The following is a 27611-nucleotide window of genomic DNA, read 5'->3' on the forward strand; positions in this document are numbered from 1 at the left end:
GAGAGAGAGAATGTGAGTGTGTGTGCACGCACTCACAGGGAGGGGAGGGGCAAATGGAAAGGAAAGGAGAGAGAGCAGAATCCCTGCTGAGCATGGAGCCTCCACATGGGCTTGATCCCAAGACCCTGAAACCACAACCTGAGCTGAAACTAAGAATCAGACCCTTAACCAAGTTCACCACAGGTACCCCAGTATTTAAAAATTTTTTAAATGTGGGGCAGCTGGGTTGTATAGTCAGTTAGGCATCCAACTCTTCATTTCAGCTCAGGTCATGATCTCAACGTCATGGGATAGAGCCCCCAGTTGGACTCCATGCCCAGCACGGGGTCTGAATGAGATTCTCTACCCCTCTCCTTGCCCCTCCTGCTTGTGCACCTTCTTTCTCTATCTCTGTTTCTCCTTGCAATAAATAAATAAATATTTTTTTTAAAAAATGTTTTTAAACACTGAATCCCAACTGATTGGCACAAATTTTACAATTTTAATGATTTCAAATGCTGAAGAGGATGTACAACATTAAGATTGTTCATTCCTGGCAAGTATGAACATGAATTAGTACCAGCCTTGGAATACAGGCATTATAGAGAAGTTTAAGGTATATATAACCCATGAACCAGAAAATCTCTCCTTGGTATATACCCTAGAGAACCCTTTGCAGATGCACAACAGGAGACATACATAATAGTACCGATACAGCCCTAAAGTGAAAACAACTCAAATGGTATTCAGGTAGACTAAATATCAGATGACATAGCCCTAAAATGGTATACTATACATTAGTGAAAATGAACAAGCTGCAGTAGTTTGTAACAGCATGGGAAATTTTTGCAAACAGTGTTGAGCAAAACAGGACATATGAAATATACACAGTACAAATTAATTTATATAAATGTTTTAAATAGACACAAAGAATCATCAGTCTGGGAGGTAAGACTAGAGAGAAAAGCATGAAAATTGTTATCACAAAACCAAAGCTGGTGGTTAACACTGAGGGGTGAGTAAGTGTTCCAATTGGGAAGAGACCAGGTGGGGATGGGGTAACTAAATCTATAAAACAGAATATTGTCAGCAATATTCTGTTTCACATTTCACGTTTATAACTATATCTATAAAATGTAGATATAACTACAGATATAGATATAATTATATTTCACATTTATAACTGTATCTATAAAATAGAATATTGCTGGCAATATTCTATTTAATGATCTGTGTAGTGCTCACACAGGGTTAACTTTATCATTATCTACCACATCATACGAGATTTTCATTTATTCATTGGTCTCTCTCAGTCTATCATAGTGGTTTTTATTTGCAATATATTGTTATGCTCTCTTGAGTATGGGAACACTTGCTGGGTGAGGGCATGTCCTCAGGTGTGCAGACTGCACTCATTCACCAGATGCTCCCTGACCTACAAACACAAATGGGACAGAGGGTATCTGCAGTCACTAGGCTGGCACATGGGAGTGGTTGGTCAAGACTCCATCCTGGAGGTGAAGGACAGGTAGGGAAACAGGAGGTGGGACCACTTGTGAACTCAGATTTCAAGCTTCTTATGCTTATTCTATTATCCTATCAGACTCACTTACAAAACCACAAATTTAAAGGTAAGTTCTTAAGAAGTTCAAGAGGGCAACCACAGAGCATTAATCCCCAGAGCTGATTCTATTCTGAGGATGGAGTTCTGTGTGAAAGCAGGGTCACATGCCCATGAAGCCAACCCCTTACTATACATGTATGTTTTTTGAACATTTCTGCATATGTGTTGTATTGTGTATGTGTATGTGTATGTGTATGTGTGAATGGAGGAAAGAAGAGATTATGCTTCTATTTGTTACTGCAAGTTCCTGAGCCATGGACGAGGTCTGAGCAGAAGGGAAATGAGAAGATCTGAAGTGATTATGCCATTAACTTTTTAAACTATCAAACTGAAGCTTATTTACCAAAATGTTCACACATATGAATGTAGGCTTGCATGTTTAAAGGATGTTTTATAAATTAAATATTAAATATTTATAATTATAAGATCATGGGCAATTAATTCCACAGCATGTTAAGCAATTTAACATAATTGTCCTCAGCTATAATCTTGATGCCAAGAACCTCCTTACTCTGATTCTAGTTTCTCTCTTTCCACTCACTTTAACTGAAAAAATGTAATGTTTGGTGAGGCAGTTTACAAGATCTAAAAGAAGTGGATAGATTATGTCATCTAATGTATGACAATTCAGATTTCCAAAGGGAAATGGGATGGAAGGAAACCAAATAGGTGTTCTACCTTTGTTACCCTCATTTAATTCTATCACAATAATACTGAAAGGCACATACAAGTATCTCATTTCTACGAAATGTAACCTAAATTTGCTACCTTTTTTCTTCTTTTTCTTCAAGCATTTTTTGTCCATTTACTATATGCCAAGCATGAGAGACTGACGTCCACTAGAACCCAAAATCCAAGGCTGTGTTCTTAGTGCAGTAATGTGTGGCTATGTGCATTTGAAATGTGGCCAGTATGAACTGATCTGTGCTGTATTTTAAATCATACACCAGATTTCAAAGATGATAAGAAAATAAAAGGAATATAAAATATACTAATAATCTTTCAAATTGATTACATATAAATGATAAATTTTATATATATCAGGTTAAAGTAAATGTGTTTAAAATTTATTTCATCTGTGTCTTACTGAATGTGGCTACCAGAAAATTCAAATGACAAGTATGTACATCATTGGTCTAAAGATGCCCTTTCAATCTTGCTTCAAGATATACAAATGAATTACCTACTTGTGATCATTAAATGTTATATTTCAAGATTATTTTGAATAAGAAATATCTGTAATCCACTATGTAATATATCTTCCTGCCACCATCAATATTTATAGACAATATATTTAATCTCTTAAAATTTCAGAAATTAGCTTAACTGAAATTAACTAAACCCTGTTGGTTTTCCTTTTCCGGATAGAGCACACAATAAACAGAGAGAGATACCTGGATTCAAGACACAAGTATTCTTGTAATGGAATGAAAAGAGCTTTTTCACATTCCTCAAGCATCTCTTAGAGATTTGCTGAACATTTTTAATATCATAGTATGTATTTCTCCCAGCATGAAAATTTTTTATTATTTAGAATTGGGCATATTAAAAATACTTTTTAGATTTTCCTAAGAAGATGAGGCAAGGTACATTTTCAGGCAGTAAAACACTTCTATTTTTATGAAATGTCTATTAAGGTGAACAGTGGGAAATAATGTAAGAAAGTTATCTTTCCTAATATGTTGTTACATACTGAAACAGCAATACAAGCTAATTTATAATTTATAATTCAACATAAAGGCTAACTCTCTAAAACTGTACATGATGTAGTAACATTATTGATAAACTTGTAAGACTGGTGGAAAATGTACTTCTAAAAATACATACAATAGTGAGAAACACCATATTTAGATTATATGGGAAAAACTCAAAATCACACAAACTCAAAATCACAAAAACTCAAAAATTACACAAATTGACACTACCCTTTAGTTCATAACATTTTATGTACTACAAAATACGCATAAGCCCACCCTATATTGAATCACTCTGTTTTATCATGAAATATAGTCTTAAAATATCAAATGTTAGGGGAACCTGGCTGGCTCACTCAGTGAAACATGAAACTCTTGATCTCGGGGTCATGAGTTCAAGCCCCATGTTGGGTGTGGTGTTTACTTAAAAAGAAAAAAAAGATAATGAAGAAATCATCCCAATTTTGTATGTCATAGATATAATAGATACAAAAATAGTCATAGATACATATAAGACAATATGAACATATATAAAGCAATACAGTAAAATAGTATAAGAACTAGAAATAAGAAACCTGATACTTGTGAGATTTGAGCTCCTTGCAAACTTCTTAATATTTAGTTTCTTCATCTAAACAATGGGAATTATTAGATCAACTATGCCTGAATATCCCATGAGAATCAAGGACACGACATGTAAAAAGAAGCTTATTACCAATAAGGAATGATACAAATTATATTATTATATTAAGAACATGTCCTCTGCCCATTTCTTGATTGGATTATTTGTTTTTTGGATGTTGAGTTTGCTAAGTTCTTTATAGATTCTGGACACTAGTCCTTTATCTGATATGTCATTTGCAAATATCTTCTCCCATTCTGTCAGTTGTCTTTTGATTTTGTTAACTGTTTCCTTTGCTGTGCAAAAGCTTTTGATCTTGATGAAATCCCAATAGTTCATTTTTGCCCTTGCTTCCCTTGCCTTTGGCGTTGTTCCTAGGAAGATGTTCTAGTATTTTATTATAAGCACCTATCCTTCAGTTAATGTTTTTAGAAGCCACTGATAGAAAAAATAAAATAAAAATGTTTTAAATATCTTAAGTTTCAGCTTTTTCAAATAATTCTTGGAATCACCTTGGTACAAAATAATAACTGACATTACATCAATAAATGAAAATATGTATGAGAAGGTACTTGATGATCACAGTAGAACTGGGGGAGATAGGTGACCACAGAATCAAAAAGGCAAGAAACAATAGTCTAAATATACACAAGGCAAGCATCATCTCCCTCCCTCTATACCTCTATACCTATTATAATATAGTGGATTCATGAAAAAAACAAACAAACAAACAATCTATTTAGAACATTTAGAACTTATTAACTTAGGGCAAGAACAAGCACCTTATGAAAGACAGCAAAAACGGAACAAGAAGAAAGTCATTGATCCATTTTCTAAGAAATATTGTATGATAGAAAAACACCAGCTATGGTCAGTATAAGAAATATTGGAAAAACACTACTCACAAGAACTCAAGGAACACAAATCCCATCTGATGGCCTCAAGGGTCATGTTTTTGAAGTGACCCTTGATCTGTGGAATGATGAAGCTGCATTTCGAAAATTCAAGCTAATTATTGAAGATGTTCAGGGCAAAAACTACCTGATTGATTTCCATGGCAAGGATCTTACCCACAACAAAATGTGCTCCATGGTCAGAAAATGGCAGACCATGACTGAAGTTCATGTTGATGTCAAGACAATTAATTTTGTTTCATCTATCTCATGTTGGTTTTACTAACTAACTAACAATGAGATTCATTAGACCTCTTACACTCAGCACCAACAGGACCTCCAAATTCAGAAAAAGATGATGAAAATCCATGACCTTAGAGGAGTAGACAAATGACTTGAAAGAAATGGTCAATAAGTTGATTCCAGACAGCATCAGAAAAGACACAGAGAAGACTGTTCAGTCTACTTTTCCACTCCAGGATGTCAGAAAAGTAAAAATGCTCAAGAAGCCCAAGTTTGAATTGGGAAAGCTCATGGAGCCTTACAGTGAAGGCAGTAGTTCTGGAAAAACTACTGGGGATGATAACAGTGCTAAAGTTGAATGAGCTGATAGATATGAGCCACCAGTCCAAGAATCTGTTTAAAATTCAGACATTTAGTGGTGACCAAAAAAATTTTATTTGAGATATTAAAAAAAAGGATTTATTATTTTTAAACATCTATTTTCCACTTCTACAATGAGTTGAAAATACCTCCCTACCCTCTTCCTTCCTAACTTCAGCTAGCTTCACATAGTGTGAGAAGGCGGGAACAAAGAACATGGCTTTCCCTTCTCTGATAAACTGAGTGCTTTGATCTGAATTGTGTTCCCCCCATATTCATATATTCAAATACCCCCAAGGTGACAGTATTTGGAGATGGTGCCTTTGGCAATTAGGTTTAGATGAGGTCACAAGGCTGGGGCCCTCATGATGAGAATAGTGACCCCATTAAGTTCAACCAGAGAGATCTCTTTCTGGGTGCTTTCAGAAAAGTCCATATGACAAAACAGACAGAAGGCGGCTGTCTGCAAGCCATCAGAACCTGAACATGCAGACACCTGATCTCAGGCTTTCAGCCTCCAGAACTGTGAGAAAATATTTCTGCTGTTTTAGCCACACAATCTATGGTATTTTGTTACAGTAACCCAAGCAAACTAGTACCTGAATAACCTCTGATGAAGTAGGCAGGTGAAGAAGCTCTGGAGTGTTTGATGCACTGGTATATGGTTGAGAATTCCCTTCTAATTGTTGAGAGAAAATGAAATTGATGCTTATGTCCAATTAATGAAAGAAAACTATTATATTAGACTTAGCTAGAAAAAAATTTAAGTATTGCCATTAAGTTTTAAAAAGATGCAAAGGAACAAAATTGGAAGAAAATAAATTGGACGACATGTTAAGCATGTCTGTGAGAGGGTAGTGGCATTAATGGACAAGATTTTTCTTCTTTTTTTTTTTTTCCAAATTGTTCTTTAATACAGTCCTATGTATTTTTATAATAGAAAAAAAATGAAAACTAACATTTAGCCAGTGATTGCAACACAATGAGAGTCTAATAGCAAGGGTTTTGTTTATTTTAAGCTATCTTTACAGAGGAACAAAAGCTATTTATAAAACATATTTTGAGTTCATAAATGTCTACATTTCTCTTGGCTCTTTTTAAAAGGGAAGTGCTGTTCTCCTAAAACTCATTCCTTGTCTTGAGAGAAGATTCTGTCACAGTAACTGAGAATAATAATACCATATGTAAAATATTTAGAAAATGTTCATTGTGGGACACAAGGGTGGCTCAGTCAGTTAAGTGTCTACATTCAGTTCACTTCATGATCACAGAGTCCTTAGATCGAGTCCTACTTTGGGCTCGTTGCTTCTCCTCCCTCTGCCACTCCCCTTGCTTATGTCCTTGCTCTCTCTCTCTCTCTCTGACAAATAAATAAATAAAATCTTCTAAATAATGTTCACAGTAATGAATAAATGCTGAAGGAAAACCAAATAATAAATATTAGGATCTCAAAGAAAATGTTCACTCAGAGCTGACCAACATGAAGAGCGGGAAAATACAATGATGAATAGAAATTCAGGAAATAGAAAAGCTAAGAGTTGTTTCTTAAATAATAATAATAATAATAATAAATAACACAGACAGACTTTTAGCACAAATGACCCAAGAGAAAAAGGAAGGGAAGGTAGTAGAGAGAGAAAGACTAAATAATTAATATAGAAAATTAAAAAGGAGACATCAGTATAAATGTTGTTATAGACAACTTTATGACAATACTTTTGACAATTTAGACATATTTCTGTAAGCATAACTTACAAAATCTGACAAAAGAAGAAAATAGTTTCATCAGTCTTAATTTTATTAAAGACATTTAATCTGTGATTTTAAAATTCCAAATAAAGAAATCTTCAGACCAGGTAGCATCAATACAAATATTCCTCCAACATTTAAGAAAAAAAAAAATGCCACAATTTTACAAACTTTTCCAGACAAATGAACAAAGAGGGAATCATTTCCAACTTACTGTATAATATCATTACCTCACTGCCAAATTCTGACAAGAACATTATAAACAAGGAAAATCCATGTAAATTTAAAAATGCTCAACATAATATCAGCAAATTAAATTCAAGTTAGGTTTGTTCCAAGGTTGAAGAATTGTTTAACATCTAAAAATCAATGAGCATAATTCATTACACTAAGAGAAAAAAGTGAGAAATCATATAATCATCTTAAGAAATAAAAATAAAATCATCTGATAAAATTCAACATTGACTCATGCTAAAACCTCTTAACTAAGCTACAGAACTTTTAAAAATAATATAGAGAGTTTTTAACAAATACTGTACATTATACTTCAGGCTAATATATATAATAATTCCTTCTGAGATAGGAATTGAGAAAAGAAAGCTGCTCACCATTTCTGTGTTACATTGTGCAGGAGGGGTTAACAAAAGCAATAAGGTAAAACAAATAGAAAAGGTCTAAAATAGGAAGAAAAGAACAAAAGACTGCCATCATTCAAGGACAACATGATTGTGTATTTAGAAAATCTAAAGGATTAACAGATAAGATAAACTACTAGAAGTTATACTAATTTATAATGTCCACAAGATGTAAGGAACATGTAAGAAAGATCATAGTATTTCTATATTGTAGAAATTGGAGTAGGGGCTGAAGTAAAATTTAAAATAGGACCAAACACATCAAATGCATAGAAATAAATCTAAAAAAGATGCAGAAAATTATAAAATATTATTGACTTTAAAAAGATGTATGGGGAGAAGCAACATCGCAGAGACCAAAATATCATCAGGTGCTAGGAGTTCAGCTAGATAGTTATCAAACCATTTTGAACACCTACAAATTCAACAAGAGACAGAAGAGAAGAATAGCAGCAATTCTACAAACAGAAAATTGACCACTTTCTAGAAGGTAGGATGTGCAGGGAAGTGAATCCAAAGCCATTGGAAGATAGACCACAGCAGGAGGGGCACTCCCAGCAAGTGAGAGAGCAGTGGAGCACAAAATTGGAACTTTTAGAAGTCTGCTCCACTGAGGAATGTCGCTCCAGATGCTAAGAGAGGCTGGAGCCCTCACAGGGACAGTGTGGTCTCAGGACCCGCAGGGTCACAGAAAGACCAGGGATGCCTGAATGTGGCGGAGCTCTAGCGGGAAGCCAGCTAGAGAGATGGAGACAAGGAGTGTGCTGTCAGCTCGGGGTTACCTGAAACCACAATCCAAGGCATAGTTGGGTCATGGCTCTTCCAGCAGGGACCTCACAGTGGCAGATCTGGAGAGACTCCCTTCTTCCTCCTTCAGGAGGAGCAGTATAGGCATGTGCTACAGGAATCTGCTGGGTTGGGAGACTCCAAATGGGGCTGTGCACCAGAGATAGAAATGTTAGGTCAATGGCTGGTTGAACACAGAGTGTGGCCAGAGATCAGGGAGACGGGAGTGACTGCTTTTCTCTGGGGGCGCATTGAGGAGTGGGGCCCTGGGATTTTGGCTCCTATGAGGGGCCAAAGATTGGGAGGCCACCATTTTCATTCCTGTCTTTCAAAGCTTTATGGAAAGTGTTCAGGGAACAAAAGCTACCGAGAGCAAACATGAGCAGATTACTTAGTGGCGTAATTCCGCCTCCAACAGAGATATTTGAGATTCACTGCAACAGGCCCCTCCCCGAGAAGATCAGCAAGAATGTTTAGCAAAAACCAAGTTCACCAATCAATGAGAACTGTGGAATTCCAGAACTAGGGGAAAGCAACATATAGAATTCATGGCTTTTTCCCATGATCTCTTAGTCTTTCAAAGTTAATTTTTTACTTTAGTTTTTTCTTATTCTATTTTTTTAATTTTTCCTCCTTCCAACTTTAACATTTTTAAACTATTTTATCCTATCAATACCTTTTTAAAAATATTTTTAAATTTTCATTGTTATAGTCATATTTTATCCCTTCACTGTATTTATCCTTATTTTTTGTAAACATATTTTTTTTCTTTAAAATTTTGGGATACAATTTTTTCTAATAGATCAAACTATACCTTAAATATAGCACATGGCTTTGCTCTAGTCTCCAGCCTGATCACATTCTTTCCGCTTTTTTTTTTCAACCAACTTATCAAATCAATTCCTTCTTTACAATCTTTTTTAAATTTTCATCTTTACATTCATATTCCATCCCTTCATCATGTTTACCCTTATTTTTGTATGTATATATATATATATATACACATAAGTTTTTCTTTCTTTAAAATTTTGGGAGGTAGTTTCTTCTAACAGACCAAAATACTCCCAAAATCAAGTGGTGGCTCTGTTCTATTCATCAGTCTAATATATATATATATATATATATATATATATATATATATATCTCCATATACATACATTCACATATATACACACATACACATAATATACATACACATATACATATGTCTGTGTGTGTGTGTATTTTTTTTTTCCTCCCCTTCCTACTACCCCCAGTTTTGGGTCTCTTCTGATTTGGTTAGCGTATATTTTTCTGGGGATTTTACCCTTTTAGTATTTTCTTTTCTCATTCATTTATTCTCATCTGGATAAAATGACAAGGTGGAAAAACTCACCACAATAAAAAAAGAATAAGCAGCAGTACCAAAAGCTATGGACCTAATAATTATGGACATTAGTAAGATGTCAGAACTAGAGTTCAAAATGCCAATTATCAAGGTGCTAGCTGGGCTCAAAAAAGCATGGAAGATATTAGAGAATCCCTTTCTGGAGAAATAAAATCCCTTTCTGGAGAAATAAAAGAACTAAAATGTAATCACGTTGAAATAAAAAAGCTACTAGTGAGATGCAATAAAAAATGGAGACTCTTACTACTAGGATAAATGAGGCAGAAGAGAGAATTAGTGATAAAGAAGACCAAATGATGGAGAATAAAGAAGCTGAGAAAAAGAGAGACAAACAACTACTGGACCACAAGGGGAGAATTCGAGAGATAAGTAATACCAGAACAAAACAATATTAGAATAATTGGGATCCCAGAAGAAGAAAAAAGAGAGAGGGGGAAGAAGGTATATTGGAGCAAATTATAGGAGAGAATTTCCCTAATTTGGCAAAGGGAACGAGCATCAAAATCCAGGAGGAACAGAGAACCCCCCTCAAAATTAAAAAAAAAAAAAAAAAGTCCACGCCCCATCACCTAATAGTAAAACTTACAAGTCTCAGTGACAAGGAGAAAATCCTAGAAGCAGCTCACAAAAAGAGGTCTGTAATATACAATGGTAGGAATATTAGTTGGATAGCAGAGCTATTCACAGAGACCTGGCAGGCCAGAAAGGACTGGCATGATATATTCAGAGTACTAAACGAGAAAAATAGGCCACCAAGAATACTATATCCAGCTAGGCTGTCATTGAATATAGAAGGAGAGACAAAAAAAAAAAAAAAAACTTCCAGGACAAACAAAAACTAAAAGAATTTGCAAACACCAAACCAGCCCTACAGGAAATATTGAAAGGGGTCCTCTATGCAAAAAGAAAGCCTAAAAGTAACAGACCAGAAAGGAACAGAGACAGTATACAGTAACAGTCACCTTGCAGGCAATACAATAGCATTAAATTCCTAATTTCCAATAGTTACCCTGAATGTAAATGGGCTAAATTTCCCAATCAAAAGACACAGGATATCAGAACAGATTAAAAAAAACAAGACCCATGGATTTGCTGTCTACAAGAAACACATGTTAGACACAAAGACACCTCCAGATTTTAAATGAGGGGGTGAAAAACAATTTACCATGCTAACAGATATCAAAAGAAAGCTGGGATGGCATTCCTTACATCAGATAAATAAGATTTTAAGCCAAGACTATAATAAGAGATGAGAAAGGACACTATATCATAATTAAAGGTTCAGTCCAACAACAAAATCTAACAATTATAAATATCTATGCCCCTAATATGGGAGAAGCCAATTATATAAATCAATTAATAACAAAATCAAAGAAACATATCAATAATAATATAATAATAGTAGGGGACTTTAGCTGCCCCCCCTTACTGAAATGGACAGATCATCTAAGCAACAGATCAACAAGGAAACAAAGGCTTTAAATGACACACTGGACCAGATGGACATCACAGATATATTTAAAACATTCCATCTCAAAACAACAGAATACACATTCTTCTCTAGTGCACATGGAACATTCCCCAGAACAGATCACATCCTGGGTCACAAACCAGGATTCAACCAGTCAAAAGACTGGGATCATTCCCTGCATATTTTCAGACCACAATGCTCTGAAACTAGAACTCAAATACAGGAGGAAAGTTGGAAAGAACTCAAACACATGGAGGCTAATGAATGAATGGGTCAACTAGGAAATTAAATAAGAATTGAAAAAAAAATCATAGGAACAAATGAAAATTAAAACACAACTGCTCAAAATCTTTGGGTCACAGCAAAGGTGGTCCTGAGAGGAAAGTATATAGCAATACAAGCCATTCTCAAGAAACAAGAAAATTCTCAAGTACAGAACCAAACCCTACACCTAAAGGAGCCAGAGAAAGAAAAGCAAAGAAAGCCTATAGCTATCAGAAGAGAAATAATAAAGATTAAAGCATAAATCAAGGAAATAGTAGAACAAATCAACGAAACTAGAAGCTTGTTCTTTGAAAGAATTAATAAGATTGATAAACCACTGGCCAGACTTAACAAAAAGGAAAGAGAAAGGACCCAAATTAATATAATCCTGAATGAAACAGGAAAGATCACAACAAACACCAAAGAAATACAAACAATTATAAGAACATATTATAAGCAACTATACACCAGCAGTAGAACAAATCAACAAAAGTAGGAGTTTGTTCTTTGAAAGAATTAATAAGATTGATAAACCCTTGGCCAGACTTAACTAAAAGGAAAGAGAAAGGACCCAAATAAATATAATCCTGAATAAAAGAGGTGAGATCACAACCAACATCAAAGAAATACAATTGAAGAACATATTATGAGCAACTATACACCAGCAAATTTGACAATCTTGAAGAAATGCATGCATCTTTAGAGACAAGTAAATTACCAAAACAGAACTAGAGAGAAATAGAAAACCTGAACAGACCCAAAACTAGTAAGGATATTTATCAAAAATCTCCCGACAAACCAGAGCCCAGGGCCAGATGGTTTCCAAAGGGAATTCTACCAAACATTTAAAGAAGAATTAATACCTATTCACCTGAAATTGTTCCAAAAAACATGGAAATGGAAGGAAAATTTCCATTTCATTCCTTTTATGAGGCCAGAATTAACTTGATCCCTAAACCAGAAAAAAACCCATCAAAAAGAATTCCAGACCAATATGCTTGATGAACAGAGATGCAAAAATTCTCACCAAAATACTAGTCAATAGGATCCAACAAATTAAAAGGATTATTCACCATGACCAAGTAGGATTCATTCCTGGGCTGCAAGGGTGGTTCAACATCGGCAAATCAATCAATGTGATACAATACATTAACAAAGGAAAGGACAGGACCATATGATACTTCCAAGAGATGCAGAAAGAGCATTTGACAAAGTACAGCATCCTTTCTTGATCAAAACTCTTCACAGTGTAGACATGGAGGGTACATACCTCAATATCATCAAAGCCATTGATGAAAAACCCACATCGGATATCATTCTCAATGGGGAATGAGCTTTTCCTCTAAGGTCAGGAACATGGCATGGATGTCCACTCTCACCACTGCTATTCAACATAGTAATGGAATTCCTAGCCTCAGCAATCAGACAACAAAAAGAAATAAAAGGCATCTGAATCAGCAAAGAAGTCAAACTCTCATTCTTTGCAGATGATATGATACTTTATGTGGAAAACCCAGAAGACTCCTCTCCAAATCTGCTAGAACTCACACAGGAATTCAGTAAAATGTCAGGATATAAAATCAATGCACAGAAATCAGTTCCATTTCTATACACCAACAGTAAGACAGAAAAAAGAGAAAGTAAGGAGTCAATCCCATTTACCATGGCACCCAAAACCATAAGATACCTAGGAATAAACCTAACCAAAGAGGCAAAGACTCTGTACTCAGAAAACTATAAAGTACTCATGAAAGAAATTGAGGAAGACACAAAGAAATGGAAAAAACATTCCATGCTCATGGATTGGAAGAACAAGTAACGTGAAAATGTCTATGCTATCAAAATCAATCTACAAATATAATGCAATCCCAGTAAAATACCATCAATTTTTTTCAAAGAAATGGAACATAGAGTCCTAAAATTTATATGGAACCAGAAAAGGTCCCAAATAGCCAGGGGAAATGTTGAAAAAGAAAACCAAAGTTGGTGGCATCACAATTCCAGATTCCAAGCTCCATTACAAAGCTGTTATCATCAAGACAGTATGGTACTGGCACAAAAACAGACATATAGATCAATGGAACAGAATAGAGAGTCCAGAAATAGACCCTCAAGTCAGCGGTCAACTAATCTTTGACAAAGCAGGAAAGAATGTCCAATGGGAAAAAAAAAAAAAACAGTCTCTTCAACAAATGGTGTTGGGAAAATTGCACATGCAAAAGAATGAAACTGGACCATTTCCTTACACCACATATGAAAATAGACTCAAAATGGATGAAAGATATCAATGTGATTTAGGAATCCATCAAAATCCTTGAGGAGAACACAAGCAGCAACCTCTTCAACCTCAGTCCCAGGACTTTCTTCCCAGAAACATCACCAAAGGCAAGGGAAGCAAGGGCAAAAATGAACTATTGGGACTCATCAAGATCAAAAGCTTTTGCACAGCAAAAGAAACAGTCAACAAAACCAAAAGACAACTGACAGAATGGGAGAAGATATTCATAAATGATATATCAGATAAAAGGCTAGTATCCAAAATCTATAAAGAATTTATCAAACTCATCACCAAAAGAACAAATATTCCAATCAAGAAATGGGCAGAAGACATGAACAGACATTTCTGCAAAGACGACGTCCAAATGGCCAACAGATACATGAAAAAGTGCTCAACATCACTCAGGATCAGGGAAATACAAATCAAAACCTCAGCAAGATACCACCTCACAGCAGTTAGAATGGCTAAAATTAATCAGTTAGGAACCAACGGATGTTTTCAAGGATGTGGAGAACGAGGAACCCTCCTACACTTTTGGTGGGAATGCAAGCTGATGCAGCTACTCTTGAAAACAGTATGGAGGTTCCTCAAAAAGTTGAAAATAGAGCTACCCTATGACCCAGGAATCACAGTACTGGGTATTTACCCTAAATATACAAATTTAGTGATTCAAAGGGCACATGCAACCCAATGTTTATAACAGCAATGTCCATAATTGCCAAACTGTGGAAAGAACCTAGATGTCCATCAGTCCATCAACAGATGAATGGCTAAAGAAGGGGTGGTATGTATATATATGTATATATGTATGTATATATATATATGTATGTATATATATGTATATGTGTATATATATATATATATATATAATATATATAATGCAGCTATAGTTGTTTAGCTCAACTATATTGAGCTAAAAAGCTCAAAATCTTGCCATTTGCAACAACGTGGATAGAACTAGAGTGTATTAGCTAAGCAAAATAAGTCAACCAGAGAAAGACAATTATCATATGATCTCTCTGATATGAGGAATTTGCATGGTTGGGGGTCAGGAGGAGTAGGCAGGGAAAAAATGAAACAAGATGGGATTTGGAGGAAGACAAACAATAAGAGACTCAATCTCATGAAATAAATTGAAGGTTTTTGGGGACAGTGGGGGTAGGGGAAGGGTGGCTGGGTTATGGACTTTGGGGAGGGTATATGCTATGATGAGTGCTGTGAGATGTGTTAAGCCTGATGATTCAAAGAACTGTACCCGTGGGGCAAATAATACATTATATATTAAGAAAAAAAAGGCCTATATAAAATGATATATCATCTGTATTTCATTCTGAAAAATTTTAAGTTTCTTTCAATTCTTTATCTACCTGGAGTAGGTAAATCTAAACAAACATCATCTTTATAAAGTAGTAACCATTACGGCATGGTTTGTGAGATTAAAGTGAAAAAAAAGACAAAATTGAAATAATGGATAATGATAGTAATAAATTCAAAATAGAAAAAGAACAAACCTGCAAGTACTTCAAAGTCACTTTTTTGTCCCAAAGAAGGTAACAGTTGTGTTAAATTTTACTATATTTAAATCAATATTATTTATCAAAGTCACCTTAAAGAAAGTTAAAAGACTAGCCACAGTTTAACTAATAAAGAATTAGTATCAAAAATTTAATAGAACTCCTCCAAATCTAGCAATCTATGGTGGAAGCAAAGGGATAGGATTTGGGAAGGGCACCTAAGTAGATGTTAATTGCTATCAATATTATAAAAAAATAAAAGAGGGCAATCCATAAACAAATGATGATAATGCATCATGACAAAAAGGAATTCTATTAATCTAATTCTGGATTCCTGAGGACTAATAAATACATATGTGTTTGTGTGTGTGTGTGTGTGTGTGTGTGTGTGTGTGTGTGTGTGTGTAAAATATATATGTATATATATATATATATATATATATATATATGATTGATAGGAAAAGGGAGGTAAGTGTTACCAATGTTTTGTTGTCTGTTTTAACTAAGAAAGTTCTAAGCTACCAAGAATAGATATGATTCCTAAAAACAAACTACTCTAAATACTATTAAATAATTATGGAATCAGACTTTCTTATATTTCCTGGTTTTAGTATTTTTATGCTTTTCTGCCATTCAGCCAGGTTTTTAACCTTATCTTTTAATATTTAACTAGCATTTTTAAGTGTTCTGTACCCAGAAGTCTTTCTCTGCACAGTTGTTCACCATGTTTCAGAAACACAAACACACACAGATCACTTCCTACATGCCAAGAATGATTCTGGATTCAAAAGATTTAGTAGTGAGTAATTAGTCAAAACTATCTGCCTTCATGGAGCTGACGTTCTAGCAGGAGTAGGCAGACAAAATCAGGTAAGTAAAAGAAGCAACATGTCAGGAGACCTCCAGTGTTAGAGATCAAAGTAAGGCAGGAGAGGTAAACTGGGCTGGCAGGTGTGGCTCCTGCTATAAGTTGGCAGATAATGGTTTCACTTATAAGAAGGCATTTGGACAAAAACTCAAAAGTGGTCAAGGAGTGATGCTTGTGACATCAAAGGGAAGGAGCTTTCTAGACAAAGAGAACAACACCTACAAAGTTCCTGCACTGGACACATTGGATTTGAGGTGCCTATTTAAAAAATCAAATAGAAATGCTGATTAAGCATTGAATGTGAGCTGGAGGTCAGGAGAACAACCAGGCTAGAGATATGTTTGCAGTCATTCACCCTATAAATGATACTTAAAGCCAAATACTGGATGAAATTACCAAGGGAATGAGTATATCTGGGGAAGAAATTAAAAAATTTTCACCTAGGCCTCTATGAGCTCTGAGGGCCCTGAGACTCTTAGTGGGAGCTAAAAATATTGTTGGAGTTTATTTAAAAGATGATCTGGTTGGATGGTGGTAATCTTCAAAGTCAGGTTTTTGAAATGTTTCAAAGGTATAACTACTGGAGAATATATATAGTATGATGGAAGGCAAAATCATTGGATGAAAGGAGCTCAAGGAATGGAGAAGTTAACGAATCAGAGAGCTTATTTACTTGGACACCAAAATCACAGTTCTTATAAAACTAGCACTAGAGAAAGTCACAAGTATCCAGGGGCTAAATTCTTTAAGAAATGAGAGAATGGATACAAATCAATAGACTACTATAAGAGGAAGAGATAATGGATGTTATCCTTTGATGACATAGGATTCAAAGCTGGGTATGTTAGAGAAGAGAAAGGGAGAATGGTCTGGAAACAGTGTGAGGAATAAGGGGGTCACTTCACCATCTCCAGGCCCATATGGGTGAGGCATGGGAGAGGAGCTCATCACCACTTGAGAGAGCAGCAGAGGAAGAAAATGTCCTCAGGGCTACAGACTGATCACAGATTTCTGTAAGACCAAGAGGTGAAATGAACACTTAGCAGAGGGTAAAGATTTAGGAGTTTTGCTGGTTACTGGCTATGAGTTCAGGGAGAAGAATAAACAAGTTTCAAGAGCAAAAAGGGTGAGGGATAAGATCACCAAAAAAGGCATACAAAGTTAGAAAGAGAGTTCCTTGGCCAATGATTTTAGAGAGAGATTATAGTATCTGAGAAGAAGCCATGGAGGAAAAGGCAATTTTCTAACTTTTCATTCCTCTCATTGAAGGCAATTCCATTCTTTCCTCAAAGATTACATATGATGAAATTAAAACCCAGAGAACTGAAGGGATTCACACCAAGCCACAAAACCAAGTTGGATCTCATGTAGAGCAAGGTGGGCTTTTTGGACACATTTCTGTTTTTCCCAGAACTTTATATTGAAAAATCCTATTAAAGAGTTCCTACCATGGGCCTATTCCCATCATAAAAATGGAGAAACTGCTTTGAAACTACTGGTGAAAGGGGTACCTGAGGAATAGCAGTTTCAGTGTGACTTATCAAATTTATTGAAATAGCAGAGTAAACAGGCAGATACAAGGTCTAGAACAGGATGCCAACAATGACAATGACAAAAATAGTTGAATCCAGGAAATGCCACAATGAACCTCACTTCCTGAGTTCTGTGCCATGATAGTGTAAGTTAGTGTGGTAAAGAGGTGTGTCTTGTGCTTCCAGTAATACATCCTTTAGGATAGGGTCAAAGCAAGGTCACCGAACAGCGCGTTCAAGTCTATAATGTTTTATTATTTACATCTAAGGAATTGTAGCTAATAGTGAAAGCTCAATTTTATTAAGCACAAGGATGTATGTTACACACTTTACAAGTAAAATCTAAAACCTTTGAGGTTGGTACTGTGATTATTCCCCCATTTAATCAATAAGGAAACTGAGTCCTGGAGTGATTAGGTAACTTGGATGAGGTTTTCCAGGTAGAAACTGGCAGAGCCAGAATTCTAACTTCATTAGGGTGACTAGAGTAACTTCAGTGTCTGCACTACTGTGCTTAAGTAGGAGACCCCTTATATGCACTTTCACCTTCTGTGGTTTCAGTTTTTTATAGTTAACCAAGATCTGGAAGCAGATAATCCTCCTTCCAGAAGCCTAACGCTATAACATGATGCCTACATCATTTACCTCACTTCCTTGCATTAGAAGGCATTTTCTCTCTCACATCATCAGAAGAGAAAGATGAATAGAGTACAATAAGATATTCTGAGACAGAGAGACCACAGTCACGTAATTTGTATTACAGTATAGTGTTATAATTGTTCTGTTATCATTAGTTATTAATCTCTTATTGTGCCCAGTGTATAAATGAAACTTTACCATAAGTACATGCGTATACGAAAACACATGATATATATAAGATTTGGTACAGTCTGCAGTTTTAAGCATCCACTGGGGGTCTTGGAACATCTTAACCTGCAGATAAAGGGGGACTATTATACCACTTTAAAAGTCAAGGCTGCAAGTAGTATATCTATATGTAACATAATTATTATATATCATATATAATAATATAAATAGGTCAAATGAATAGAAATCATGACTTTGTCTTAACTCCCATGTTCTAATTTCCTTTCCTTTTTCCTTTAATAAAAATTATTTATTTATTCTAAAAAAAGAATTGGGCAATTTTAATTTAAGAGTCCAGTAATCCATGGTTATCAGATTCAAGATCATTATCTATTAAAACTATTTCACCCATTGCATCCTATGCTTTATGAAGAATTTTTGGGAGCATTTACTTTTTCATATATATATTTGATTTTAGACTCAATTGAGACTCACCATTGTTTATACTACCTGGGGCCTCAAACTATCTGATAAAGCCTTAAAAGAATTTAAACCATGAATCAATTCAATATTCAAAAATTTTAAAATTTTTCCTGTGTTCAAGATTCTGACATTATATTCACAATATTAAAAGTTTTGGTGAATATTGCTTGGATTAATGAAAATGTGTTATTTGAGCCTCCATCTGATGCTTGAATTCCTTTTATAATAGCCCAGAGAAACACCGGTAAAATTGTAGTTGGATAAAGGGAATTTTATGCGAGTGCCTTAAGAACTCAAGGAGTTTATTCTGCAAATTTAAAATTTTTTTTTTCCAAATCAAAGTCCCACTCTACAAGAAGAGTTTTCTCTTAATGACAGCCTGAAGCTCAAGAACATGAGTAGCAAGTTAAAAAGAGGAAAACTACAAAACAGTTTCTTTGAATCAATAGCCCCTAGGCCTACGAGTAACTCACCAAATTCCAAAGAGTTTCTCAATCACACTTAAGGGACTTTAAAGAATTATCTATATTTTCTTTTGAAGAATTATGAATGTTTTAAACAACAATAAATCAAATATAGAAAGACTTTTAAAATTATAAGATTTTATCCTTATAATTTCCTAAAACCTTTAATAGCCACACACATTAAAAACATCCAACCTCTCAAGTTCAAATAAAAGAGCTGAAAATTAGTTATTAGTAGTTGTTTCTGAAATCTCTTTATCTTTTGACACAATACTGAAAGGAAATACTAGCTGTTTGACACTGCATTTTAAATGAATGCAAAAATAATGAAAATCACCATGTTGCTATTAACACTTATGCAATGAGACTCACCATATTCTTTCAGAAGCCCCATGGAAGAGGAGGTCATGGATTTTAAGGGCAAGCCAATGTTGATGATGTGGGTGGCAACTGGTGAGACCAACAATCTGTTTCCAAAATATAAAGTTAGAGCTTTGAGTAATTTATAGTCCCTAAAAGAGCAGTAAGCTCTCTACAAACATTATTGAAAATATACATTTATATATCATTATAATACATGATAAATACATAATATTTATTAAATGAAGACAAAATAATACCAAGTTTTACTGGCTCTGAACATGGATAACAAATAGGAACATTTGCTTTCTAAATGAAAACAAAATCAGAAAAATGAACAAGCATCATATCTACTTCTTCTCTGTTTTGCAAGATTTTAAGTAACATGTTTTCCTATCATGACTTGGCGAGCTTCAGCCAAATCAGCTGAATCAAAAACTATGGACCACATAGAAATTTTAGAAAATGTACATAAGAAAAAGGAAGAAAATAAGAATTATCCCTAATTCACCACCTTAATATTTTGGTCATAACTGTAAACCCTTAAATGCTTCCTAGGAGCTAGGTACTATTCTAAGCCCTGCCTATGTCTTATTACCTTTAATCCTCACAACAAGACTCTGGATTTTACTATGATCACACTCATTTTATAAATGAAGACACTAAGCAAAGGTTAGGTAGTATATAGCTCAAATTATCCCAGCGAGAAAGGGGTGGAGGCAGGATTTGAATATAGGCAGTAGGCCTTCAAGAACTAAACTACTTATTACTATTTTATACTAACTCCATTTGTCATAATTAACACGTGTAATATATTTCATACCTTCTCTATATTTATGTGCACATAAATATACATGAATTTTTTAGCTTATTTTTTGCAGTTAATATCATAAATATCTTTATTTGTAAATGTACAAAGAAGTACATTGTCATTTTGACCCATCACAAAGCATTCCACTGTATAGATTTAACATACTGATGGTTTATTTACCAGTCTTCTTTTGCTGGATGTTTGGGTTACTTCACTTTTTTGGTATTTATAAACAAGGATGAAAATCTATGAATATTCATATCTGTGAACCTGTCCAATTCTTTCTTATTATAAATGCCTAAACTGGAATTGCTAATTCAAATGTTATATAAATGTTATAGAAATATTTAGGATTTTAAGACATTTTGCCCATCAAAAAACTAGAGTCTATGAGGGAAAAGTCTATGGTTGTTCTGTTTGGAGTTTTACACTGGCATAGAGTAGACACTCTATAAATAGTAAATAATGACTGATTTATAGGATCCATTAGTCTAGCTGTTACTCATGTTGTCACACCCATGCAGTTGGCTGAAGAACTGAGATATGGCTAGTATGACAAAATCATATTGTCAAGGGAAAATATGAAAGGCTTGAGTATACAGTCAGCTTGGCAAAACTCCATTTCAAATTCTAGAATTTATTTGTATGTCACCAAGAATGGGGCCATGATACACTGATCAATCGCAGTTTCCTTTGCTCTCTTCCATCTTGCCCATGGCTAAATATTTAAGTCCCCAAATTAGGACTATTGATTGCATTGTTCAATGGTTCCTATTAATTAAAGATTTTAACAGAAGTAGACCACAGTTCATCCACTTAAGCAAAATATTTTACGAACATTCAGGCATTCAGGTAAAATGGCAGGGTCATTTTAACATAAATGTGAAATGCAATGAGAGATTCTATCAGTATTTTATAATCTCCTCATTTTATTATTAAATTGATCAGAATAGCCTAAATATAAATAGTCATGTAACACATAAGAAACTCCCAATGATCACAAAACTAGGGGAAGAAGTCCAGGCTCATTTGCTTGGATTACAGAACGCATTTACAGAACTGCAGTTGTCATGGCTTCAAATGCACCAAATATCACATACTAAAATAAATAGCTCTAATAAATAGGTGCATAGTAAATTAACTTCCTTGATGGAAAATTAACATTTAGAATGTGCTCACATTTATCATTATTGTCATAAAAAAGTATGTTAATGTATGGGAATCTTTGAAGTTAGAATTCAAAGGTACAATGAAGAACTTCATGTCTTTAAACTTAAATCTGGAAATGCAGAACTAGTTGATTTTGTTTTCCCTCCACAAATCAAACATAGAGAATCCTGCGGAAAGGAAATCATACACTTATTAAGATTGTATTTCTTCATGTATTATCCGAAGAAATTTCTTTCGTTGAGCTAATATTTTTTATGGTCTACCTAAAAATATTATATGTCACCTTAGATATTAGAATTTTCCCAAGCATCTTCAGGAGAATTGTAAGTAGTTTATACACAGCTTCCCTTATAGGGGTCTATTTGTATTGAACAGAAATCTTCCAAAAGTCTCACAAAGAGTTGAGCAATTCATGCTAATTAGTGCTAGGGACTGTCTCTGTGTTGTCAACAATCCCCTACCGGATTTCTGACTGATTCTGCTTTCCTTTCTGTTGCTTATATCCTCATTGCTAAGTTTCTTTTATCATTAGTATGTGGTGAACTAGACTGCAATAAAAATTTCACTCTAATGACATCTTATTGGCCTAGCTAACCACAGATTTTCTAACACCCTGAGTCGCCACGTCCCAGAACACTGATTTGTCTTCCCTTCTGTATTCCCACCCCACTTCCAACACTAATGAAATGAAGCTAACCGCTAAGGTAGGAAACAAGTTACTGCCATAAGCTAGCTATAAATAAAGACAAAGCAACCCTGGTGGATTGAAGTTCAGGCTTTATGTGCCCCAGGCTGTCACTGGAAGTACATGTACTTGCTCTTAATTTCGAAGGGTGTTGCTCTTCCTCATTAAGGAGGACATGTTTTCATTAAAAATGGAGTGTTAGGGTGTCAAGCAACCTTTATCTTCCACCAGTTGCAGAAGAAACAATTCTTCGAGAAATACTTGACTCTCCTGAGAAAGACATACTGAAAGATATTCTACCTGATCGGATTTATTATTGAGGAGTGCGCCTCATGTCCTTGAGTCATTATTATTCTTTCTTGAATTTTTGGCCCCATCTCAATACACTGAAAATGGTAGGTTTTCAGATTAGTTCAGTTAATGTTTCCAGCTACTAATGGCTTACTTGAAATTCTAAACTATTTGGTTAAATTGGTCTGCTAACTGTTCTTTTAGCAGTTGACCACTCTGCTAGACAAACCTGGGTCTTGGCTTAAGTAAAGGCTAAAAGTAAATTTTTAAAAACGAGTAAATTCCCAATACAAGCATTTCTTTTCTATGCAATTAATATCTTCCCCTACCAAACCCTCAGTCTTAGAACTGTACATATATTCCGTTCTCCCAAATTTGAATATCATATTATATTTAAGCCACGGAAGTGGTTACTTGTGAGCATGAACCATTTACTGTTAAACACAGTTTGCCAGATAAATGTTGGAAAGTCCATGTTACTCTTAAGAGCCAAGGCAATAATTTCTCAATTTTTTATTATTTACAATTGTGCCAATTACCCCAAATTTCTGACAAGGTTACATTGTGAAGTAATGTAAAACAACCCACTGAAAAATACATTTTAACAGAGCAGTATTTACTTTCTACATGTATAGTGTTCCTACAAAATGTGTTCAAGGGCCTTTAAAGGTTCTGTAGCTCTATGGTTAATAGTTATGTACATAACTATAAAGTTATCTTGAAGATGATGTCATTTAGTGGAATAATTCAGAAAAGTAACTGCCCTATGTCCACACACCTTTGGAAAGCAGAAGCAATGCTCAAAATGCCTGTCCTGAAACTCTGCTCTATAGGATCAGCCTCACCTTCTGTTGGAAAAAGACTAACTAAATTATTAAATTACAAAAGAAAAATTATAACTTAAATCTACCCTATAATTGCTGCAGATGAGTTATTAAAATTCTAAACTATGTACTATTATCATAAAATATGGCATTTTTCTCAAGAAAGCCACAAATTGGATTTGAGCTTATGCACTGTAAAACCCAGATGGTCTGCTTAACTACTCAGACATTCCCCCAGTTCAAAAGTTAATTGAACTGAAAACTAAAATTTTGATAATTGATATGCTTTGAAGGACTCAAGCAGAAGGATAAATTAGCCTCATGCATGGAGTGTTAATAGACTTGAGAAACCATGACAATTGGTCAGGAAACATTGGCACGGTAGAATAAAACTATACATTTTCTATAGGATATAACCAATTACACATTACCTGGACTTCCCATGGTGCTGATGCTTTTCTTTCTCCATTTTTTTACCCACTGATTCAATATTTGTCACTATTTTACCCAGTTTAACTTGTTCTGGAATTAAAAAAAAAAAAGTTTTAATTGTATACCATTTGTTTTCAAGTTCTAAGTGCATTTTTTGAATTAAATTGCAAATCACAGATTTTTTAATAACAAGAGAAACAACATTTTTCAAACAAATTACTAACACAAAGATACTCTAAAAACACATCTGAGTGTTTTTTCTCACCCCATGCTCCTCAGATGTTTTGCAATTACTAAAATTTAGCACTGAAGGTATAGAGTAAATGAACTGCATATATCAGAAAGGAGATAGCTCCCTAAGAAATGTCTGCAATAGTACAGCACATACCAATGAACACCAACAGTCTCATTTATATACATCAGCATTATTATCATCATTATCATCATAAGGCTTAGCTTTTATAGGAGAGTCTGCTATTTTAAAATAATTTAGCAATCATTAGTTAATGTAAATAGGAACACTCATCAACCTATTGAGTAAGACTGAAGTCCAGAAAAGGCAAACTTCTGCTTAAAAAAAAAAAAAAAAGTAGCTCTTAGAGTCTAAATAGAAATTTACATAAATATATTTAAGTACCTATTACCTTCTATTATGCACAGATAATAGGGCTAACAGAGTTTAAAACATCAGAACAAAATATTAAGTTGATATTTATGAAGCACTTTCTCGCTACCAACTCAGGTATGTTAAAGATATATTCATGACACAGGGAACTTATAAAATGAAACCCTCTGCTTTGGAAATATTTGCAACCTGCTTGGTGTGTTAATACTAACAAACAGAAGAGCACAGTTGACCACATTATGTCAATTTAGATTTAAAATATATAACACAGAATATAAAAATTTTGGAGAAAAGGAAAACAAAATGTTAAAATGTATGGACTATTTATAATATACCAGAAGGGTTGTTTAGCATTCCCTGCAAACATCTCACACTACAGCCTCAGGACTAGTTTTGGCATTTTCGTTTGTTTGTTTTCGGTGAAGCATAGTGATTTCTTTTTTACACGGGAGGAAAGTAGCCTACCCAAACTCTGGTAAGTTAAAAGGTGCTGAGCCAGAGCTCCAACCTGTATCCCTAGGAGTGAAAAATTCCTCCATCACTATTGCCCAACAGCTTAGGAGGCTCAGGTGCCTAATCAGAGAAAGAGGGTCATTTCTGACTTGCTTATTACTTTGGAGAATGACTAGGGAACTCTCAAAAGACACACTTTATATAAAGACATGTGGCAGACTGAGAAACATATTAAGATGCAGAAGTAGAGAAGGAATTTTTAAGTTTGAATCTTGAAAATATTTGTCATATGCTGTGTGCTAATTGCTATAAATGGGTTACCAGATTTTATTCTTGCAAGTACACCATAAATTAGGTTCTGTTCTTCTCCCCATTTTACAGATGAGAAGACTGAAGCAGAGAAGCAGAGACTAACTTCCCCAAGGTTACATAGCTAGCAAGAGGTAGAATCAATATGCAAACCCAGGTGGGCAGTCTTTGGAACTGCATTGTCAATCACCGTGACACTCAATATGCATCTTATTTTATTTAATTCAGGAACATCTACTTAGTGAAAACTGTGCTAACTCCTAGAGAGGTGAGACGTAGGATATACCAATTAATAAGACTTGACTGCCATTCTCAATGGACAGGATGACTAACAGCAAAAATCACTGCAGAAAAGCAAAGGAGAAAAAGGGTTAAGAAGGAAAGGTCATGGGATGTGTGATCCAGAGATCTGAGGAGTGAATTTTACAGTGATGCTAAAGAATGCTTTTGTTACTATAATAATTAATAAAGCAAAAGATATGGCATTTTTGTTGTTTTTTAAAGATTATTATTATTGTTTTTAGTAATCTTTACACACAATATGGGGCTTGAACTCACAACCCTAATCAAGTGTTGTATGCTCTACCAACCCAGCCGCATATGTACCCCTATATGCCTATTTTGAAAAAAATCTGTTAAAAACTCTAGCCATAATCCATTTAAATGTTAAACTAAAATCCCCCTATGGTAACATTTAACTAAATCATGTTAGGACTGCATCCAAAGTTAAAAAAAAAAAAAAAATAGTTGTATCCCTTAAAGAAAAGGGAGATTTCTAGAAAGGCACTTAAAGCATGTAAAGAATTCAACACTACTTCTAATTAGTTTACTAAACCTTTGGATGGGGAACCAGACTATTGTGTGACTTTAGGCAAATTATATCATCTCAGAGTTCGTAACTATTCCCTTTACATAAAATCTAGTCTCTAAACCAATTACACCAAACTCTAGAAATCAGTTCTGGAATCTAAATTATAAATCACCTCTAATTAGAATAATTGGTAAATAAGAGACAAACAGGAGACTGGGAAAAGAAAATGCAGGTAAAATAATAAATGTGGGTTTGTTTGTTTTATACACTTTATATACATTATTTAATCTTCTCAATAAAACCATAAGGTCGGCACTACCATTATTTTCATTTTAAAGAGAAATCCGAGGTACACATAGGTCAAGTAATTCATCTAAGCTTACCTGGTTGGTAAGCGACAGAGTTTTGTATCCAGGTAATCTGTCCTCAGAGTCCACACAATCAACTCCTTCACTACCTTGTCCTCCCTGGACAAGCTTAGCAAAATTAAGCAAAATCAATATGGGGCTTTTGTAATGAAATCCAACATACGGAGCATAAGGCATGAGAACTGTCAACCAAAGGGTTCTGGTCCTTTATACTATTTACCACACTTCGCTCAGCTTTCAGCTGGAATTGACCACTCCTTCAACTGGAATCAATCATTCAACTTCCTTCACTTCTGACTCTTTCACCTGTCTCCTTTGAGGACTCATTTTGCTTTGACTACCTCCAGCTACTGTGTACGCACCACGGCTCTTCCCTTGGCTGTCTTCTGACCATTTACTTGAATGATCTGGTCCATGCCCATGGTTAAATTTATCATCTAAATGTAGATGCCTCAAATATCTATGTATCTTGCCCAGACCACTCTCAAATGCCAAATTTGAATAACAAATAATCTTTATACACATGTCCCAAAGACATCCCAATTAACATTTCTCTCTCACAATTAATGACACTACCGTCCATCCATCTACCTGGAAGTTACTTAAACTCATTCCCCCCTCAACCTTCATACAATCAGTCATTAAATCCCTTCCTTCTCTTCCCACACACTGCCTCAAAGCAGACCTTTATCATCTGTCCTCTGAACACTAATAGCCTCTTCCCTTGAATTCTTGCCTCCATACATGATACCCTCCAATCCGTCCTCCTTACTTTCCATAAGTAATTTTTGATTTTCAAATTATGGGACTTTAAATTAT

The 27611-nt window shown here is 34.8% G+C and overlaps 1 protein-coding gene and 1 pseudogene across 1 annotated transcript in view; one reads left to right on the plus strand and one right to left on the minus strand.

Moving 5' to 3' along the window:
* Positions 1–27611, minus strand: part of IQCM (IQ motif containing M) — a 332230-nt gene that overhangs the window by 252928 nt on the left and 51691 nt on the right. Inside the window, exons 4-5 of the mRNA XM_059410618.1 lie at positions 24226–24316; positions 15801–15825 (exon numbers count right to left, since the gene is read on the minus strand). Coding sequence (XP_059266601.1) covers positions 15801–15825; positions 24226–24316 — 116 coding nt within the window. The remainder of the gene's footprint in view (positions 1–15800; positions 15826–24225; positions 24317–27611) is intronic.
* Positions 1367–5456, plus strand: LOC132006084 (small ribosomal subunit protein eS1-like; annotated as a pseudogene).

Source organism: Mustela nigripes, chromosome 1, assembly GCF_022355385.1.
Source record: "Mustela nigripes isolate SB6536 chromosome 1, MUSNIG.SB6536, whole genome shotgun sequence".
In the NCBI taxonomy this organism is placed as follows: domain Eukaryota; kingdom Metazoa; phylum Chordata; class Mammalia; order Carnivora; family Mustelidae; genus Mustela; species Mustela nigripes.